We start from the raw sequence: 22,532 nt of genomic DNA on the forward strand, positions 1-22,532 counted from the left end.
ATTTGAAGAGATGGTACATGGGATACAAAGACCACAGCTCTAGAGGCACTGTGATGTACCACGACACCCCATTCCAGTCAAGCTTTTACCTCCCTGCCCTACTGTAACACCCGTTTAAAGTAAGTTAGTCACTACATCTGACTGCTTGAAGGCAGCTCAGTTTTCAGTGGCTAGGGGAAGTGAACTGTAGCTAGAGAAGCTGGCAGGCACAGGGAAGACACCAACAGCATCCATCTTACCTCTTGAAAAACATGTAACGACGCTGACGAAGATGCGCTGTCAAAGCCATGAGCAACTCTATTACACCAATTCAGGAGGTCCCTAAAGGCAAACAAGACAGCAGGCTGAAGAGACCACAGCTCATTTAGCCCTATTAAGTCGAAGGTTACCTGATGACTGAAATGTCCCCATTCTTCTACCAATGTGAAGAAGAAACTGTTAGAGGTTAAGTCCTTAGCCATATCCACTTTGCCCGAACCCATGCCAGACACAGTAACAAGAATGGAAAGAGACTAAATACTACCAAATCAGGGGACCCACTCACTCCTAAGCCCCACTAAGAATGGATAGCTGAGGCATAATGAATTTGCTCATTATATGGAGCAAATTCAGAAAGGATTGCTTCAGTCCTGTTAAGAAGGCCAGTGTGGTGACACACACCTTTCTCCCACTCAGAAGTAGATACAGGCAGATCTCTCTGAGTTCAAGGTCAGCCAGGTCTACAAAGTAAGCTCCAGGACAGAGGCAGATACAGGCAGATCTCTGTGAGTTCCCCAGGACAGCCAGTACACCAGAGAGACTCTGTCTCAAGTCCTGTTAAGAAACTACTGAGAGAATGATTACAGAAACCATTTAAGCTAATTTTTAAACCTTTGTTTCTGAGCTATGTGAGCTATCCCAATTTGGCTACACAGCATGGCCTGGACTTGCCTGGAAGATCTGCCTGCCTCAAGCTCTTAGGATGTTAGAATTACATGCTTGTGCCCTACCCAGCTCAAAGGTGATCTGATCTCATAGGTTTAACATGTAAACATGACTTGTCAGGACCATCTGCTTCTAACTCGAAGTTTCCAGCAAAACCATTTTGAAATATCAGCAGACATCAATATGTAATCCAGTACCTTAAAGATAGTTCTCTTCCCTCAAGGACGATTCTTCTGTTTTCTCTTGAAACTTCCTGTGGTGCCTGTTCACAGTCCACAGAACTATCACTTGGACACCCATGTTTATCTCCAGTAAGCTCAATGTAAATGTCAAGTAAGTGTTCAGTTTCGGCCAAAAGGTTTGGAAATCTGCTCTGAAGAACCTGGTTCCAGGAAAAAGAGAAAAGAAATATGGAAGAGCTAAGAGACACTCTTAAAAGTACCTATCACACTAGACATGTGATTTAGCAGCAAAATGTTGCCCTGGGCAGGGTAAGGACCTGGGTCCCAGCTCTAGCTCAGGGATGGGGAGTACACAGGGACTGCTGACAAAACTGGTAATCAGTAAAATTTGTAATCTTTACCAAGCACAATAATTTGTACCCTCACCTGTCCCTGATTCCACTCACCATACTTAAAACTCTGACTTTCCCCACATAACTTACTAAATTATGTGACAATCTAGCCCTCAAAATAGCTTACAGAACAAAAGTCAGGTACCCAAATAACCAAACCATAGCTTCCCAAATACCTAAATTAAAAGAATTCCTCAAGTACTACTTTGTGTAATCCTGAATAAAATTCTATGAGATTGATTATGTAATCTTAACCAAAAATAAATAAAAAACATTACTTGGAAGAAATTAAAGCAAACCACAAAAGAAGAGCCACTAATAAAAAACAGTGAAGTTTTAAAGGGTAGAAAGTCAAATTTTAACGCATAGTGTCTAGGGCTATTTGTTTCAATAGCTACTTAACAGTACAGTGGACAGCTTCACATTTGTACTACGGGTTCCAAGGCTTTATAAAATGTTGATGTGTTTACTCACATCTGTTTGACAGGATAATTAAAAACAAAAAGGAACCCTGAGTTCATCTGTCTTGTCTGAGAGGCGTATCACCTTGTCAACAAACAATGTGGTACAGGACGCTTGGGAGACCAAGGAAGGTTTTAGGGAGCAGAAAATGAGCCTGGCAGGAACAAGTACCTGAGCGAGCACTGCCAGAGAATACAGGCCACATCCACGATATAACTGGGACATAAGGTTTGAGAAAATAGTGGAGTCATGGTGGCACATGCCTTTCATCCTAGTACTTGGGAGACACAGGCAGGCTGATCTATGCAAGTTTAAAAATAACCAGGATGGGGTTAAGTGCACTGGCTGCTCTTCCAGAGGTCCTCAGTCAGTTCCCAGCAACCACATGGTGGCTCACAACCATCTGTATAGTGGGATTTGATGCCCTCTTCTGTCATGCAGGCATACATGCAGGCAGAGCACACATATGCATAAAATAGACAAATAAGTAAATCACAAGGAAAAAAATAACCAGGACTACACAGAGAACCTCCTAATCCCCCACCCCAAAAAGTTTGAGAAAATGTTACATGTATGCTGAGATTAGCATTCTGAAACAGCTCTATTTAAAAAAAAGGAAAGAAAAAAGAAAAAAACTGAATTCTTGATTGAAGGTATTTCAGTTAGGAAGGCTCCACTGTTCTAATTCCTCTATTTACACCTAAGAGGAGCTTCTGGAACTTTCCATAACGAAAAATAAAAACAAATAGCACTCTTATCTCCAAACTGCATACCTCATTGAGGTCCTTCTTGTCCAGATTATCGAGGTGAATTTTGGTCCAGTATTTGTCTAACATAGTAGCATGACTATTCAGTGGCCTATACCAACTTCCTCCATAGCTCAAGAGCCTGTGTTTTAAAGGAGAAAAAACAAAGTGACACATAAAACATTCATATTTCATGTTAGTTTTAGTCAACCTACTTCATCTTTTGAGGCACAATCCCCTAAGACCTGTGAAAGATGACTGAACCCAGACCATACAAAACCTACATCTAGACACCAATGGTAAAGTTTTATTAATTAGTTAAAGCAAGAGGTGACAACAAGACTAAAGCTGGGCATGGTGTCAACAGATGTTATTCTCACAGCTGGGAAAAACTGCAGCTTTTAGTTAAGAGTTTGAGGCCTGCCTGTGTTATGCAGCAAGTCTCTACCACAAACTCTAAAAGAATCAATTAGAACAATATTATAAAAGCTAGGGATTTTTATTTCTGTAATTTTCCATTTAACATTTTCAAATCCTACCGACGACTGAACAACTTAAACTATAGTAAGTGAGATCATAGTGACTGCTATACAATTCCTTACTCATAAATAAAAGCTGCCATTTCAGTGCTAGACACTAGTAGGTATGGCAGATGAAAAATTATTAAAAGTTGCCATTTGACCCATGAGTCTTAAAAAAAAGTGATAGGATTTTTACCAAATTATTTTTAAAACAATGCAATTAAGACCATGGGGTGTTCAGATCCCAATGATAAGACTCTTCTGTAAAGCATAAATGACCTCAACAAAGCATACTTGAAGGTACTAGCATTTTTACATAGGAAGTTCACTGCTGGTTACCAAAAGCTACACTTGGGAATTATTACAGATTTCAGAATGAAGGGGATGTATATTAAATGCTCATTCTAGACCAATTACATGCTTACACATTAACCATACTGCCCCAAGAACATGTCATTATTTTCTTCTAATGAATAAGGAAAAGCCCAGTAACATCTCTTGCTCAACCAACTATGATTACAAATGACACAGCTGAAAATTGAATTCAAGACTTTCTATGTTGTGTGGCATTCCATGATGTCCCAGGGATTTTTGGGGATATTTTCATAGAGGATCCAATATGCAGCATCAAGAAGAGCTTTCAGAATGGAAACAGAAATGTCAGTCACACATACCTCCTGGTTGCGAATAACTGAAATGTAGGAGCTACTTTCAAGCAGTCAGCTTGGCCAGGAATCAAAAGCTCTCCATTCTCCAGCAGAGGGATCAACACAGAAACCTAAATCACAAAACCCCATTGGTTAACACCACTGGCACAGATATCACGAACAAAGACCATTTGATGGACATATACTTAAAGGAAACTCCACCCTGCTTTCACAGTTCAAACTGGAATCAAGTATATGTGGGTTTTCTGAGTTATCTGCAGTCCAGCTCAACACCTTATTTACTCAGTATTCATTGAGAGCTTAGCATAGCCTAGAACCACACAAGACAGGAGGATGCCAACAGGACTTGACTTTAAAGTCAAGGGTCTTACAAGAGATGAGGAAATGCAAATGACCACACACCATGATAAGCTTAATTCAGAAGAATTCCCTCCAAAAATGAAAACATTCACTAGGTCTTAAAGAATGAGCCAGAACAAGCTAGATTTGATGGGACTTAATGTCAACACATAACCATCTGTTGTCTCCAGGATGCAAAATTCAATATGCACTCAACTTGAAGATGTATCTTATAAAAAAAATTAAAATCAGTATCAAAAGAACAAAAACAAAAAAACCTACCTAAAGAAAAAAACCTTAATCCTTAGTACATCTTTTTGGCAAAAGTGTAGGGTTTCAGAGCAAACAGAGACTACTACTTCACTGCAAAAGTGATCTTTTTTTTTAAGATTTATTTATTTATTATGAATACAACATCCTGACTCCATGTAGGTCTTCACATACCAGAAGAGGGCACCAGATCTCATTACAGATGGTTGTGAGCCAACATGTGGTTGCTGGAAATTGAACTCAGGACCTCTTGAAGAGCAGTCAGTGCTCTTAACCTCTGAGCCATCTCTCCAGCCCGCAAAAGTGATCTTTCTAAAAGCCAAAATAGCCCACCATTGTGGCATGCTCCTGTAATCACAGTAGGCATTCAAGAGCAATGCCAACCCAGGGTCAGCATGGGATACAAAGCAAATTTCACACCAGTATAGCGAAAAGTGACTTAAAACAAAATGAAACTAAACAAGAACAACAACAGAAAAAAACAACAAAACTTAACAGGCAGTGGGGGTATACACCTTTAATACCAGCATTCAAGAGGCAGAGCAGGCGGATCTTTGTGAGTTCGAGTCCAGGCTGGTCTACAGAGCGAGTTCCAGGAGAGCCAGGGCTACACAGAGAAACCTTGTCTCGAAAACAAACAAACCAAAAAAGCAATAACACCAATAGTGTACAATCAGTGTTTAGTTCTTCAGCAGACAGATGCAAACACATTATTTCCTTCTTCATTTGTCCTCATCTCCTTTTCTACATGCCACATCTGGGAAGCGGGATTTCAAAGATCCCAATGTATCCCTAACAGCTGCCCATCAGGTAATGTGGCTGCTCACTGTACTCAATTATTAGAATAGCACAAAACAGTTAGTAAGAACTTTATGAATTAGGAGACAATCAAAGAAACCCAATCTCTCAAGTAAGAGTAGAGCTTCCTTCCTACAGCACAGCATGGGAAACTGTGAACACCACAGCACCCCACCCAGGCACTGTGGACAACATGTTCTTCAAAGACAATGTGAAGAGCAAACATTTTAGCAAGATGACGTACCACATCTAAGGGGGCATAGTCAATGTCCTCCAGAAGGATCCAGTGGCCTTTTGTGGCTGCCTGTGTCAGAGTGCCAGGTTGCCATACAAACTCTCCAGGGACATCTGTACAACGATACATGCCCAGTAGCATCTGTGGAAAGAGGTTACTTAGAGAAACCACACACCTGAGATATCCTTATACAAGTCCTAGAAATTTCAACACGGAAAGGAGGCATGTGAGGCTTACAAAAATTATCCCAAAAGCCAAAAGTAAGGGCAATAACCATTCTATGTTCCCATAGCAAAAAAATTAGAATGCTGGCCAGCAATACTTGCCACTTCTTAATTACCTTGCTGTCTGTCTGGTCTCCAAGCTGGACTTTGAGAAGCTGAGGAGGTTTCCTTCTCCCTGTCACTGCAGCTAAATGCTCAACTAAGGAAGTTTTGCCACTTCCTATTGGTCCTTCCAGCAATACAGCATTCTGAGAAGCCACTGCAACAGCAAGGGTCTGAAGATTTTTACACACAGACTCAACCAATACGAAGGATTTAAGAGCCAGCTCCTGGTCCCGTGAAAAACTCCTGTCACTCGCCTAAGGAGAAAAGTGAGAAAGAGTAAGAAAGAGACCTTTCCCAAACTGACACAAGTTAATTTCTGCAGCAATGCTAACAAGTGTTTTAACCAAGTTCAGGATAATCTCTTCATACTTCAAAATCATTTTATTCTATGTGCATGGGCATTTGGCATGTTTGTCTATGTAGCACATGTGTACTTGCTGCCTGTGAGTCCAGAAGAGAGCATCACATCCATCACATCCTCTGGAACTGGAGGCACATGCACCTGTGAATGCCGAAGGTGGTGGAACCTGAACTGCAGCCTCTGCAAGTTTGTTTGTTTGTTTGTTTGTTTGAGACAGGGTCTCACTGTGTAGCCCTGGCTGACCTCAAATTCAAAGGCTGCCTCTGCTTCCGGAGTGCTAGGATTAAAAACCTGCACTACCACACTTGGCCCAGGAATTGCTCCTAACATTGGAGGTCTCTCTCTAGCCCAGGGATAATTTCTAAATAAATGCAAATCTCATCAATCACCAGTAGCTTTTGTTTTATAACTCTGTCCACATTCTATAATTTTATACTTAGGATTAACAATGCCAGGGCTGAAGTACAGTTCCAGGGCATCCAACACTAACTCTGACCTCCACGGGTTTCTGCACTCATGTGGGGTTCAGGTACAGTAAGACCTTCAGTCTCTTGTTTTGTCTAATGATCCTTCACGATTGGTAAGGCAAGGATCATTAGACAAATCATGTTTTTCCACTAAGCTATATCCTGTCCCTAGGTCTGTTTCAGCATCAGCTTTGTTCTTTTCTATTTTTGAAAACAGAGCCTTGCAGTATTATTTAAGCTGGCCTCAAGAGTTCTTCCTGCCTCAGTTTACTGAATAGCTGGGCCACAGGCCTGTGTAACTGTGGCCAGCTTCGAATTCTGCCAGAGTTCAAGGAATAACACAGATGCTGTTGTAGTTCTGATTTCAGGTTTAAAAGAGATGAAGGGGATAACCATGAAAACCCAATGTGAATGTATTTGATCCTCATGTCTCCACAAACACTTCTAAAATGGAACAGGGCTTCAGCAAGTTCAATGTGCATTACACATTTTCACTGACCCTGGCCAAGGAACATGCAGTCAGTTTGCGGAGCAAAGCTCCTACTGAGGCTGTAATACCTGCTCTCCAGGACCAGATGGTTGTTTGGGCAGCACCACACCACAGACAGCAGTCACACTGGAAGAGAGGTCAGCTGAAACAAGGTGTCCCTGAATGTACTGCGACTCCTTTCCCTTATGCCAAAGGGAGGCTTTGGGGTTAGCCAAAACCAAGGCCTTCTCCAAGTCCTGCAGCTGGGCCTCTTCTAATAACCTAACAGAAAAAAAAAAAAAGAGTTCCATGAAGTCCACACAGAAAAGACACAGAAGACCTCCAGGAAGGCCCCTGCTCACCTCAATCTGAAATGCACCAATTCATCACTACTGAAAATCTTCCTGAGGAAGGCTAACTTGTGTTCTTCATTCATGCAGGTCACCAAAGCAAGACAGTTAGCTGTATGCCTGAGGGAAAAAAAAAAAAAACAAATCAATTCTGCTGACCTACAGTTGATTAAGAAAATTACTTGTCCACTAAGCGCTAGAAAATGAAATCTTAACTACTACTTATAGGTAAAAACACAAAGTAAACATGATGAGTTCATTTACTAGAACAGGGAAAAGGGTGAAACTCCACGCATACCATCTTTTTCTGAAGCACCACTGGATGATTAAGGAAAAGGCTTAAGAACTAAAAATTCCCAATAACTAGAGAGATGGATCGGCAGTTAAGATTACTGACTGTACCACCAGAGCACTGGAATGCAATTTCCAACACCCACATAACAGCTCACAGTCATTATTGACTGCAATTCCTGGGGATCCAAACATACAGACAACACCCATACACATAAAATAAATAACTTATGAAAACCACATCTAAAGGGGTTTTCTTTGTCCAGCCCCACCAACACCCAAGTCAGAAGCACTGGCTAAGCCACGTACCAGCGCACCAGAGCATCATGGCTCCTGAGGAGAGGGACACACACACTCCAGTCCCAGAGCTCCCGGAAAACAGGCTGCCTCTGCCGCAGAAATGTGTGGGCAGCTTCCATTAGGTCCCGCAGTTTCATCCTCCTGCGTCCATAGCGTACGGGGTTGGCATCAGAACTCTCAAGGAAGAGTCTCTGAAACACTGGGTAGGTGTCCTTGAAATAGCGCAGGGCAAACCTTTGGAAGGGAAAACGGGAGGCACTGTCATTTATTGGTACAAGCATGGTGAAATGAACATCTTCATTCCCTAGAGAAGCAGCCAAGAGCTCAACTGTACTGATGGACAGAACTCCTGGTACCTCAAAAGGGGGAGAATAATGCTGAAGCCATACAGCCCTAAAGACTGAAACCATTTCAGGTTCAGAAACAGGCCCTGGCATGGAACATCATTTCAGAATATGCAATCAACAAATGATTTACCCACAAACAAGTGCAGAACACATCCTGAGTGGTAATTACTTACCGGACTATTGAACACTTACTAAATTCTCACTACTACGCTACTATCTAGAGATAGGAAAATCCATGCTATAACTTAACATGCCACTGAGTAAGGGAGAGCCACAGAAATGGAAGAACAAAACAGAAAAGTTCAATCAAATCTGGGGGAGGTAAAACCAGGTACTTAGGATACATCTTAAAGCACACAGATGAAATGCTGGGCAGTGGTGGCACACGCCTTTAATCCCAGCACTTGGGAGGCAGAGGCAGGCAGATCTTTGTGAGTTCAAGACCAGCCTGGTCTACAAGAGCTAGTTCCAGGACAGCCTCCAAAGCCACAGAGAAACCCTGTCTCAAAAAACAAACCAAAAAAAAAAACAAACAACAAAAAAAGCCCATCACCAACAGAAACAATATGTGACAGGTGGAGAACAATAAATCTTCTGACAGGAAATAAGGTTAACAAGGTGGGCAGGACCACACAATCTCCATGCTGAGAGGCTACAGGAAACATGTTGGCGGTCCACTCTGCTGAAATGGTTCCTGCAAATGCATTCTTCTATGGAAAATATAAGAGTCCACGAGAAAAACATGGGCACACATGAACAAAACTTAAGTCTTAAAAAACTATAAATAACAATCACATTATTAATTAATAGGTTCTTAATGACACTAAGAGTTTTATTTTATAAATATGTATAAAGGACTAGAGATGTAGCTGCATGGTAGAACAGGTATCTAGAATGCACAGGGCCTGAAGTTAAACCCCCAGCAACAAAAAGCAAGGGAAAAAATACATAAATGTTCTAAACATGACTGGGTTGACAGCTGCACATGATATGAATACACAGAAAGAGCCAATGAATTGTTCTTTACTGAGTATGAGCTATGCAGTCATTTTTAAACTATATAATCTCCAAAATGTGCACAAGATAAATGCATGTGAGAAAATGTTACCAGAGGTTTGAGATTTGTTGCTCACCAACATCGTGAGACAGGAATTGGTAAGATCAAACGAGTTAATTTAGTGTTTGAGTGGTGGGGGTGAGGGAGTACAGGAGTAGGGGGCTCATTTTCTATCCCTGCCTGAGGCAACACTGCAATTTACAGAAATCTTAGTTTTGAGACACTTGCTGCTTTGGCAGCAGGAACCCAAGCTTTCCTCCCATCCCCCACTCCCCCAGAATGAGCCCCAAGTCCCTACTACTGCTCCAACATTTTTTGCCCATTCTTGAATCTTGAAAGATTTGGGGAGCTGTGTGCTCTCTAGCACTGGTCTGGTATGGAAACTGCTGAACTATGCCTATGATGAAATAAAAGCAATTAAGTATAATCCAAGTGAGAGCCCACAGCAGTTTTCACACGTCAGACAATCATGCTTAAGAAGCTTTTCTTGCTGGACAGTGGTGGCCCACACCTTCAATCCCAGAACTTGGGAGGCAGGGGCTGGCAGACCTCGGAGCCTGAGGCCAGCCTGGTTTAAGGGTGAGTTCTAAGACAGCCATGGCTGTCACACAGAGAAACCCCGCTCCCCCTGGGGAGAGGGGACATGGACCTTTTACTTGGAGCAGAAGATGGGGAGGGGTGCTGTGAAATGCTGTGGAGGCTACTTTAGTCACAAACTCAACTGTGTGCAGCACCAAGCCATAAGTTCAGTCAGCCTTCCAACAAGCTACACAAACTGAACTCAAAGGGTTACAAAACAAAAGGACATTAAACAGAGGGGGATGTGTGTGTGTGTGTGTGTGTGTGTGTGTGTGTGTGTGTGTGTGTGTGTGTGTGTGGTAATCTCAAGGGAGTTGGGTGGCACATGCCTTCAGTCTTCAATAATAGCACTCCTGAGTGCTGGGATTAAGCCAAGTACCACCTCTGTTTTTTCTTATGTGAAGACCAAATGAAAACCATATGGAGCAATACGCTCTTTAGAATGAAAGTCCTTACTTAGTCTTCTCAACTTAAAAATCCACACAAGACATAACTTACTATAAATGTAACCAGTAAACAATAGGAACCCAGTTTGAACACAGCTGCTAATGTGATAGATCACATTTGGGTGGTGTGGAGTGGAAACGGGGCTTGAACTACAGGCCTTACAGGATAGTGTCAAGCTAAGGGACACTTGTCTGAAGCTGCTTTTCTCCTACAAGATTTTATGTTATGTTGCCAGGCGATGATGGTGCACACCTTAAATCCCAGCACTTGGGAGGCAGAGGCTGGTGGATCTCTGTGAGTTCAATGCCAGCCTGGTCTACAAAGCGAGTTCCAGGACAGACTCCAAAGCAATACAGAGAAACCCTGTCTCAAAAAAACACACACACACAAAAAAAGATTTTATGTTGTGGAATTTTTTTTTTTTTTTTTTTTGGTTTTTCGAGACAGGGTTTCTCTGTGGCTTTGGAGGCTGTCCTGGAACTCACTTGGTAGTCCAGGCTGGTCTCGAACTCACAGAGATCCGCCTGCCTCTGCCTCCCAAGTGCTGGGATTAAAGGCGTGCGCCACCAACGCCCGGCTTATGTTGTGGAATATTATTGTAAGGTGTGTTACATTTGTTTAATGATGCAAAGATGTGTTGCATTCCTTTATGTTGAATTTGTGTAACTCTGTGAAGCTGTGATTCTTTGCCTGCCTAAAACACCTGATGGTCTGATAAGGAGTTGATCAGCCAATAATAAGGCAGGAGAAAGGATAGGCAGGACTGGCTGGCAGAGAGAATAAATAGGAGGAAAAACCTGGGAGGAAGACAAGAGGAAGAAGCAGACAAAACAAGGGTTCAGCCAACCACCCCGTCAGCCGCGGAGTAAGAGTGAAAGTAAGATACACAGAAACAAGAAAAGGAAAAAGCCCAGAGACAAAAGGAGGACTGGTTAACTTAAGGCAGTCAGGCTAGAAACAAGCCAAGCTAAGGATGGGCTTTTATAAGAAAGAACAAGCCTGTGTGTGATTTAATTGGGAACTTGGTAGAAGCCCCCCCCAAAAGTGTAAAAGGGCAAAATAACAGACAACATTTTGGCATTCCAATGTGGGGCTAGAATAAAAGAAAATCCAACTACAATTTTATTATTCACGTTTGTGTATCTATATGCACGTGAATTTGAGTGCCAGTGGAGGTCAGAGAGTGTGTGGGATCCCCTGATGTGAATAGCTGATACTGGTGCTGGAACCATACTCTAGTCTTCTGAAAGAGCAGCGAGAACTCTTCACCTCTGAATCACTCCTCCAGGCCCCTGAAGCCACTCTGTTCAGTGGCTCCAAAAAGAACATCCTGCCAAATTCTGAGATAACTGGGAGCGCCAGGGCTGTTTCGCACACCTGTAGTGACAGCTAAGCCAGAAGTACTGGCACACACCTGTGCTCTCAGCACTCTCTCAGACTGAGTGAGTGAGGCCAGACTGCTGGATACTCAAGTACAAGCTGGTGAGGAGATGACTCAGGGTTAAGTACTTGCCACCAAGCATGAACACATGAATTCACCTCCCAAGAAACACATGGTAGAAGAAAACTGACCCTAACCTGTCCTCTGACACAATTAAAATTGAATGTAAATAATAATGACTATTATTATTTTAAAAAATCACAGGGGTTTTGCTATATATCAGAGGTTGGCCCCAAACTTGAAAGCCTCTTCCCTCAACTTCCCAAGTGCTTTGGTTACAGCAAGAGCCACCCCAGAAGACTTGAGAGAAAAGGCTACCAGCTCAGAGAAATGTAAATCAAAACTGCTACTCACGGAAGAACATCAGGGTGGTTACCAATGAGTTTGCTCAGTGACACACTAAGACGTTCATGCAAATCATGGTTGACTTGGCCTCCAGTCTTAATGGCTTCAGCATTTCTTTCCAGCAAATCCAAAAGGATAGGGCGCAGCTGGCGACCAAGCAAAAGGGTGTAGTCCTTATCCAGGAGCAACTGTGCCAAGGAATTGAGGATACACTGGCGATCTTGAGGTGTCCATACCTGAACGAGAATCAAGACGTCTATGTAAACAATATTCTTTAGTACTGAAAGATCAGAGATCTAGCTTAGAATTCAAAACACTAATTTCTAAATTTCTAAAGAGAGTTGATGATAAAACCAAGTATGGTTATGTAACAATAAAAGATTAGAGTTTGTTCCTGAGAGTTCCAGTCCACTGAGATTATAGTCAAGAAAACCAATACTTGGGATTCCATTTTAAACGATATGTAACTTTACTCAACAGTAAATGTTGCAGGGTCTCAACACTGTCCAGGGAATGTAAAACCCCAGTGTTCCTTCTCCTCTGCTCTTCAGAAATGAAAACGTAATTCTACAATTGCTTCCAGGCATGATGGAGCACACCTGTAAGGAGTGGCATACATATGAAAGTACTGCAAGCTTTCTTGTCAGACAATTTTTAGATCACCAACTCCAAATAACAACATGGAGACTTGTTATTAATTATGAAAACTTGGCCTTTAGCATAGGCTGGTCCCCACCTATATCTTATAACTTAAATTAACCTGCTTCTATAAATCTACATTTTGCCATGTGGCTTTTTTACTCTCCTCCATTCTTGGTCTCCTATCACTGGTGATTCCCTGCCTCTCTTCTTCCCAGAATCCTCTCTCTCCAGAAGTTCTGCCTAATCCCTGCTGCCTAGCTATTGGCCATTCAGCTCATTATTAAATCAATCAGAAGGCACCTTAGGCAGAGACACATATTTACAGTGTAAACAAATATTCCACAAGAGTAAGGCCTGGGCTTAGCTGAAAATACACCAACCTAAAATTGGCAAAACAAAATCAGTATGAACAACCATACTTTGAGATGCATGAGGAGGTAACCCACAACATTCTACTGTGTGGTCTCAGGATGTCCATAAGTATAAAAAAGAAAACTGAGAAGTGTTGGAGAGGGTCCTCACAGGGCTTGTATGTAGATCAGTGACCAGAATTTACTGTTCAGCAATATGTAACATCAGATTTAAAATTTCAAAGAGGGTATAAACCCTCTGATCCAAAGTTATGACTTCATTCTCCCCAAGCTGCTTTCGGTCATGGTGTTTTATCACAGCAACAGGCACTTAAAATAAGACAGGGAACATAGCAAAGCTTCTAGAATTACCACTCAAAAGGAAAGAAATTTAACAAAGTTGCCCATGACACTGAGAGGTAATTGCACTTTTTTTCCATAATTACAATTAAATACAAATGTTGTATAATGCATATTATACTTTATTTATGTGTACATACTTGTTTGTATGGATGTATGCTGTGTGTGCGCGCGCACGTGTGTGCCCATGGACGCTAAAAGAGGTGATCAGATCTGTCTAATCTGGGTAATTGCACTTTTTAACTTCAGAAATGTCCCTATAAGCAAGTGTTCCTAAGAAACCACTTTAAATAGGGGTACTATAAGCCGGGCGGTGGTGGCGCATACCTTTAATCCCAGCACTTGGGAGGCAGAGGCAGGTGGATCTCTGTGAGTTTGAGGCTGGGCTGGAACGACAGCCTCCAAAACAATACAGAGAAACCCTGTCTCGTAAAAAAAAAAAAAAAAAAAAAAAAGAAGAGGGGTACTACAGTTTGAGGCCAGCATAGCATACACAATTGAGACCCTGTCTCAAAAAAGGGATTCCATTCCAGGAATTTTTGTTTGTTTAGGTTTTGTTTGGTTTGACAGATGGTCTTTCTACATAGCCCAGGCTGACCATAAGCTCAACAGCAATCATAAATTCTCCACCACTTCATCCAGCCCAGAACCAACAAGTAATGTTAACTGTAGGCATGCACAGTACCAAGCTTCTGCTGTCATGATGTGTGGTTCTACGCTCCATTTCATACCATGTTTGGAATAATCTTACTGATTTTTGTTATTATATATTTTTATTTAATTTAGAAACAATCCTATTTTACCTATCAATCCCAGTTCCTTCTCCCTCCCACCTTCCTATCTATGCTCCCCAACCACTCCCCAGGCAGGGTGAGGCCTTCCTTGGGGGATCACCAAAGTCTGTCACATCATTTGGGGCAGGGCCTAGGCCCTCCCCCATGTATCTAGGAGAGAATTTCCCTCCATGGGGAATGAGCTACCAAAGTCCATTTGTGCACTAGGAATAAATACTGGTTCTACTGTCAGAGCCCCTATAGACTGCCCAGGCCTCCTGACACCCACGTTCAAGGGTAGGTCGTATGCTGGTTTCCCAGCTGTCAGACTGAGGTCTGTGAGCTCCCACTTGCTCAGGTCAGCTGTTTCTGTGGGTTTCTGCAATCTCTGCCTGTCAGACTCACCAAGGTCTCTGTCCTTTGACCTCATTTTTAATTTTGTGATACATGGTAGGATGGTTGATATAATCAAACTGACCACATCCAGACTCACCTAAGAACACCTAAAACCATCCTTGGGACACATGTGTGAGGGATTCTCTCCAAGCCTAGCAGTCAGTGTCAGGAGGGATTGCCTCGGTTATGTTAACTGATGTGGGAGGTTTCTGAAGCGGGGTAGGATGACTCCTTGGGCAGATGCCGACTGCGTCAATGGAGAGAACCAAGCAGCAGCTTTCATCCTCTAGAACCCAACTGTGGACACTGACCAGCAGCTTCATGCCTCTGCTGCTTAAGTTAACAGTCACAGTGCAGTTGTGAACCAGAACAGGTTCTTTCTCCATTGTGTTATTTCTGTTAAGGGGTTTTAATCACAGCAACAGAAAAGAAACTAGGATAATTTTATTATGGCAGCAAGGCTCCACTTCTAAATGACATTACATTGAAAAATACTAGAGACCAGTAATTTCCTATTATTTTTGTGGATACAGTTATTGTTTTGCAGTGCTGTAAATCAAAGCTCTCTAATTACAGAGCCACACTCCAGTTTTGGTATACACACTTAACCATTAAACCGATGTTGTCCTATGGCTTCTCAATTCCCTACCATGAATAAAACTACTTAAACAGATTTTAAGTAATGAAGGCAAGCATAATGGCAGAGGCATGCAACCCCAACAGTTGGGAAGCTGAGGCATGAAGACTGCAGGTTCAAGCCTGCCTGGGCTACATAGTAAGGTATGGGGGGCGGGGAGATAGGGTAGGAAAACTAGAAGGAAATGGAAAGCTTACAGTAACTGCTACTCCCAAGGCTAAGGTGGAAGATGGATTGAGCCTAGAAGCTCTAGGCCAGAATGGACAACATACTAAGTCTCAAAACAATAGAGTTTAGGGATGGGGACTAGCTTGGTTGATGAGAGTACATATCTAGCATTCATGAATCCCTGAGGGGTTTGCTTACCAACACATAAAAATAGGAGAAGATGGTTCATGTCTGTAACCCCGGCATTTGGGAGGCAAGTCAGAAGATCGAACATTCAAGATCACTCTTGGCTACACATTTAATCAGTAAGTATATTCCTAAAATAAAATGTTTTTATTAAAGCCTATAAATGTGTAAATGCAAGAACTGAACAGAGGAGGCAGCTAGAGTGAGTGTGAGCATGCAGGAGTAGCAGTTACACAGGACAATCATGAACTTTCTCTTTTGGTTCCTCAGCTTGCAAAGCAGAACACCTGCCATCTTGTTTTCTGGCTGCTGGAACAACAATGAGGCACTGAGTGTTCAAGGTTTTACTCTCCAAACCCGTCTACCAGAACAGCTAGGAAAATGCATTCTTAGGAAATTCTGCCTCTCTGTAAAGTGAGAGCCACCGGGACAGCCTCGAGGCAACCTCTTCCCGTTTTCTCACTTTTCTTTCACAAAGCTTAAGCAGGCTTTATTTAGGTGGTTAAGAGACATACTAGTCTGAGGGAAGCTACCAAATACTGAGTCAGTGTGATGGCTCAGCAGGTAAAGGTGATTGCCATCAAGGTGGCCAACTCAAGTTCAATCTCCAGAACTATTATGGAAAATTATTTTAAGGTTTGTTACTTTTGTTTATGCTCTGGAACATTTGCTTAACAATTTAAAGATGTGTTACTTTTGTTTATGCTACAATTGTTTAATTCTATGAAGCTGTCTAAGACATCTTATGGTCTAATAAAGAGCTGAATGGCCAACAGTGAGGCAGGAGAAAGGATAGCTGGGGCTTGCAGGCAAAGAGAATAGATTACTACTCTTTCCATATGTACACTAGGAAACTGTTATTATTACAATGAAGCTGAATTAGAAACAGTTTTAAAGTGTCATCCTATGCTTGAAGCGCTGAGTATTTTTCAAAACTGTGTTCTACAAAAAAAACTGTTTGAATATCACAATTTATAAATAGATTAATCTGCTCATTCTGTAGTTATCATATGCCTCATGCCAGACACTGTACTACTGAACACTAGAGCTGTTCTGGAATAATGTTTTTGTACACTGTGAAGATGTGTCTTTGCCAAGTGCCTTCTGACTGCTCTAATAAAGCGTTGAATGGCCAATAGCTAGGCAGAAAGAGGTTAGATGGGATTTCTGGGCAAAGAGAGAAGAGGAGGTGATCGATCTAGGCACATGAGATGCCAGAGAACTGAGAGGAAACAGGAGGTACAAGATGGAAGAGAGGTAAAAAGCAATGAGGCTTACAGAACACCAAATAGAGAGGTTCAAAAAAAGTCCCCTCGCCACATAATAATCAAGACCCCAAGCATACAGAATAAAGAAAGAATACTTAGAGCAGCTAAGGAAAAAGGTCAAATAACATATAAAGGCAAACCTATAAGAATTACACCTGACTTCTCCATGGAAACTCTGAAGCCAGAAGGTCCTGGATAGATATCCTATCAACACTAATAGACCACAGATGCCAGCACAGACTACTATACCCAGCAAAGCTTTCAATCACTATAGATGGAAAAACCAAGATATTCAATGACAAAACCAGATTTAAACAATACATATCCACTAACCCAAGCCTACAGAAAGTTCTGGAAGGAAAACTCCAGTCCAAGCAAATTAATTACAAGCAGAAAAACATAGGCAATAGATAATCCCACTTTACCAACACCCAAAAGAGAAAAGGAGTGGAAATCCACATACAATTCCAACAACAACAACCATTCCAAAACAAACAAGAACAAGCAATCAAAGGTCATTAATATCCCTTAATATTAATGGTCTTAAATCACCCATAAAAAGGCGCAGGCTAACAGAATGGATTCAAAGACAGAACCCATCCTGCTGCTGCATACAAGAAACACACGTCAGCTTCAAAGACATATGTTACCTCAGAGTTAAGGGTTGGGAAAAGATTTTCCAATCAAAAGGTCCCAAGAAACAAGCAGGGGTAGCAATACTAATATTAAACTAGACTTTAAACTGAAATTAATCAAAAGAGATGAAGGAGGTCATTTCGTATTCATCATAGGAAAAATCCACCAAGATGAAGTCTCAATTCTGAACATCTGTGCCCCAAATACAAAGGCATCCACATTCGTAAAAGAAACATTACTAAAACTAAAACCTCACGTAAAACCACACACACTTATAGTGGGAGACTTCAACACCTCACTGATACCACAGGACTACCAGATAGAAACTTAACAAAGAAGCAAAGGATCTAATAGAAGTTATGACCCAATTGGGTTTGACAGACATCTATAGAACATTCCATCCAAACACAAAAGAATATAACTTCTTCTCAGCACCACATGGAACATTCTCAAAAACTGACCACATACTTGGCAACATAGCAAACCTCAACAGGTACAAAATAGTTGGAATAACTCCATGTATCTTATCAGACCACCATGCTTTGGAGCTCAACAACAACACAAACTCATGGAAACTGAATAATGCGCAATTGCACCACTCCTGGGTCAAAGAAGAAATAAAAGACTTCCTAGAATTCAATGAGAATGAAGACACAAACAATGGGACACTTTGAAAGCAGTGCTAAGCACTAAGTGTGCACATGAAGAAACTGGAGAATAGTCACACTAGAGAATTAATAGCACAACTCTCTAAGAACACAAAGAAGCAAACTAACCCATGAGAAGTGGAATGAGGCAAGATCTCCTACAGATTGGGAACATGGGGGGAGGGGAGGGGAAACCAGGAAAAAAGAGGGGGATAAGAGGAGGGTAGAGGTAGAAGAAGACATGGGGGAGCAGGAAGGTTGAGTCGAGGTAAGAATAGAAAAGACCAGGATGAAAGATACCATAATAGTTGGGAGTCATTATAGGCTTGAGGAGAGAGCTGACATTAGTGAGATCAACAGAGATCTACAAGGATAGCACCAACTGGCAAACAAAGCAATAGTGGAGAGACTACATTAATAGCCCCTCCTTGATGATAAGGTTGATGACTACCTTATATGCCATCCTAGAACCTTCATCCAGTGACTGATGGAAGCAGAGACAGATACCCACAGCTAAACACTGAACTGAACTACTGGAACCCAGTGACAGAGATGGAGGAGTGATGAACAAAGGGGTCAAGACCATGATGGTGAAACCCACAAAGACAGCTGACTGGACAAGGGAGAGCTCTTGAAGCCCAGACTGATGGCTAAGAGGCCAACAGGGGACTGATCCAGACTCCATGAATGCAGTGTCTGGGACCTTGGGTAGTACAGTGTTTACCATGGTGCATGAGTGATCTTTGGGAGCCCATTCCAAATAGAGGGATGCTCTCTCAGCCTGGACACATGGGGAAGTTCCTAGGTCCTGCCATGGATGAAATGACAGACTCTGGAGATCCCCCCCAAGGAGGGCCTCACCCTCCCTGGGGAATGATGTGGGGAATGGGCTGGGAGTGAGGGGGGAATGCTGGTGGAGGGACCAGCGAGGAGGGGTGGGAGCTGGGATTGACATTTGAAGCATTCATGTTTCTAATTTAAATAAAAATAAATAAAAACGAAGAAAAAAAGTTTAAGAACAGTCTGGACTACACAGTTGAGACCCAGTCTCCAAAAATAAATAAAAGCTAAGGTTGATGAAGCTAGCAGAAGTTCAGAAAATTCCCATCACAGAGCATAGGCCTGGGGTGCTACTGGTACTGCCGAAAGTTGTGCTGTTTTACTATGGCAGTACCCGGAATCAACCCTGATAAATACCAGGCAGGGTCTCACTCACCTACATCACCAGCCCATAGTTCCTGCTTTATAATTACAATCCACAACTATTCTATTTTAAAGCCACCATATATATTTAATCACGATTGAATTAAGTAATTTGCAGAAGAGCACAAATGCAATTAACTAAGAAGATGGAGGGCTAGAGGGCTAGCTCAGCAGTTAAGAGCACGTGTTCTTGCAGAGGACCCAGGTTCCGGTACCAGCACCCACATGGCTGTTCTCAGCCATCTGTAACTCGATTTCCAGAACATGTGCTTATAGGGACATTTCTGCAGTTAAAAAATGCAATTGCCAGTCAGGTGGTGTGGCTCACACCTTTAATCTCAGCACTCGGGAGGCTGAGGCAGTGAGTTTGAGGCCAGTCTGGTCTACTGAGCAAGTTCCAGAACAGGTTCCAAAGCTACACAGAGTAACCCTGTGTGTGTGGGGGGGAGGGGGAGTAATACCAAGGTCAGGCAGGATGGCATATACCTTTAATTCCAGGACTAAGGAGGCAGAAGCAGATGGATCTATGAGTTCCAGACTAGGTAAGTCTATACAGCAAGTTCTAGGCCAGCATGAGATGCTGTCTCAAAAAAAAAAAAAAAACAAAAACAAAAACAAATCCCACAAACCAGGTACTAAGCATATTCAAACAATGAAGATGGAAGGTAAACTCAGTGGTGCAGTGTGAGGCCCTGTATCCAATCCCCAGAAGGACCCCACCTACCCACTACCAGTTGGAATTAGGATACAGTCACCTGTTAAGGGGGACTTAAAAAAAGAAAACAATCCTAAAAGTTTGTTAAAGTCTCAAATTTCATTGTGAACCGGTATTTCCCACCTTTGTTACTCTCTAAAGAAGTTTTTGTTTCCAAACTAGGGGTGCATATGGACATGGTAGGTACCCATCCTCTCAGCACTGAGGCTACCAAACATACACAGGAAGATTCGGTCTCAAATTTAAAACAAGAGGACTGAAATACAAATGCAAGTGACCCTCAATGAAAATATTTGAGCTATTATTACTATATTATTTTCAAACTTCACCTTGAGTAGTTCTTACATTTTGTGTTAGCCTCCCTAAAATCTTAGATTAAAAAAAAAAAAAAAGAATACAAACCATTCGCAACCCCACTCCCAAAACATAAACATTAACACCCTTAGGTGGTAAGAGTAGACTCTAGGGTCTCCAGTATGCTGCTAAGCTCTGTGATATCTCTAGATCCAGAATCTACACTCCAATACAAGACATACTCCTTCAGGCTTTCACAAGGTCAGCTCATCTAAACCAATTAGCCCCTTCTTTTACTCAACCCCCCAAAGCCCAACTCTAGACTGCTTACTTATGCTGAGTCCACCTGCATGGAAAGCACTGGCCAGAAATCCAGGAGAAGTGTGTCAGTCTGGCTTTTCACATTTATTATCAAAAATGCCTTTGAACCAGGCTGGTAGCGCATGTCTGGAATCCCAGCACTCTGTGGATCTCTGAATTTGAGGCATCTGGTTTACACATCGAGTTCCAGGACAGCCAGAGCTACATAATAGAGACCTTGTCTCAAAAGAAAAAAAAAATGCAACCGGGCGTTGGTGGCACACGCCTTTAATCCCAGCACTCGGGAGGCAGAGGCAGGCGGATCTCTGTGAGTTCGAGGCCAGCCTGGTCTACAAAGTGAGTTCCACGACAGTCTCCAAAGCTACAGAGAAACCCTGTCTCGAAAAACCAAAAAAAGCCTTTTAGCTAAGGGTATAATTCAGTAGTAGAACAAAGATTGAAACTATTCAGAATTTCCTCGGGTGAATTTTACTCCGTTCCAAATGACTTACGTGCTTTAGTCTAAGCCAGTGGTTCTCACCCTTTCTAATTCCTCATGCTGTGGTTTCCACCAACCATAAAGCTATTTTCATTACTGTTTCATAACTGTAATTCTGCCATTGTTATGAATCGTAATGTAAATATCTGTTATCCATCGGCCTTAGACGACCCCTGTGAAAGGGTGTTCGACTCCAGGGGGCGCGAACCACAGGATGGGAACCACTGGATCAAACTGCTGATTACTAAACAACGGAGAATGTATGTTCCTAATGCATTCGCAACCAAATGAGTTTTACCAAGTTAAAAGCACATTCTTGTAGTCTCAAGTTTACAGTCAGAGCAGATAGGGTAGCACAAGAGAAAATTAAAAGGCCAAGTGAAAAGCAGCCTAGTAAGGATGTCTAACTCAGCCAGTAGTCAAGGAGGTAAGGCTCTCGGAAATCCAAAACCCATTTTGGGGGAAAAAAAATCATGTTCATCTTCCAATTCCCAAAGTTAGCTAGCTGACTTGTTTTGCCCTTCAATTGTTTGTATGCTTACCAACCGTCTCCCAAGTAGATGCAAAGTCCCTTGATGCTGAGAGCTGTCTCAGTGCTGCACTGAAACTTGCGCCCTGAAGAAATGCTACGGAAGCCCGCCCATGGGCCAAACAGAAGGTATAAAGTAAAAAAGAAAAACATGCTTGCAAGCAAACGAGGGGTGGGAAAGGTAAGGGGCAGCTTAGGCAATGCGTGTGTATGGGGAACACAGACGTAGCCTCGCAGAAAAACCAACTACTATCTTCCTTTCGGAAGGGCATGCTCTCCACCACAGTCCGAGCGCCGGGCAGGGGGCGAGGGAATGGAAACTGACCCCGAAAAACAAAGGCCCTTTCTCGGGACACCGAGTTCAGCCCCCCGGGCCCGCCTCCCTTCGCCTATGCTCACCGACTTGGTCAGGAACCTGCTGAGCTCGCCGCTGCTCTTCTCGTTCTTGTTGGCGATTATCCTCAGCGGCCCGGCCAGCAGCTCCACGGAGAGGTGCTCCATGGCCCACGGCAGCGGCCGCAGGACCGCAGCGTTGCCGCCGAGCACGTACCCAGGCAAGGAGAGCCCCGAAAAGCCGGCTGGCGGACGCACACGTGGTGAAGGACTCCA

General features: G+C 42.6%; 1 protein-coding gene across 2 annotated transcripts in view; it reads right to left on the minus strand.

Annotated features, from left to right (window-relative positions):
• The window catches only part of Mdn1 (midasin AAA ATPase 1), a 132,223-nt gene extending 109,691 nt beyond the window's left edge, over window positions 1-22,532 (minus strand). For both annotated transcript variants that reach the window (XM_040740514.1, XM_040740510.1), the window contains exons 1-11: window positions 22,323-22,532; window positions 12,330-12,556; window positions 8,114-8,338; window positions 7,526-7,633; window positions 7,253-7,445; window positions 5,878-6,120; window positions 5,547-5,678; window positions 3,902-4,005; window positions 2,734-2,848; window positions 1,122-1,306; window positions 240-321 (exon numbers count right to left, since the gene is read on the minus strand). In XM_040740514.1, the coding sequence (XP_040596448.1) occupies window positions 240-321; window positions 1,122-1,306; window positions 2,734-2,848; window positions 3,902-4,005; window positions 5,547-5,678; window positions 5,878-6,120; window positions 7,253-7,445; window positions 7,526-7,633; window positions 8,114-8,338; window positions 12,330-12,556; window positions 22,323-22,424 (1,716 nt within the window). In that variant the 5' untranslated portion in view covers window positions 22,425-22,532. The remainder of the gene's footprint in view (window positions 1-239; window positions 322-1,121; window positions 1,307-2,733; window positions 2,849-3,901; window positions 4,006-5,546; window positions 5,679-5,877; window positions 6,121-7,252; window positions 7,446-7,525; window positions 7,634-8,113; window positions 8,339-12,329; window positions 12,557-22,322) is intronic.

Source organism: Mesocricetus auratus, unplaced genomic scaffold (genome assembly GCF_017639785.1).
Source record: "Mesocricetus auratus isolate SY011 unplaced genomic scaffold, BCM_Maur_2.0 Super-Scaffold_6730, whole genome shotgun sequence".
Classification (NCBI taxonomy): domain Eukaryota; kingdom Metazoa; phylum Chordata; class Mammalia; order Rodentia; family Cricetidae; genus Mesocricetus; species Mesocricetus auratus.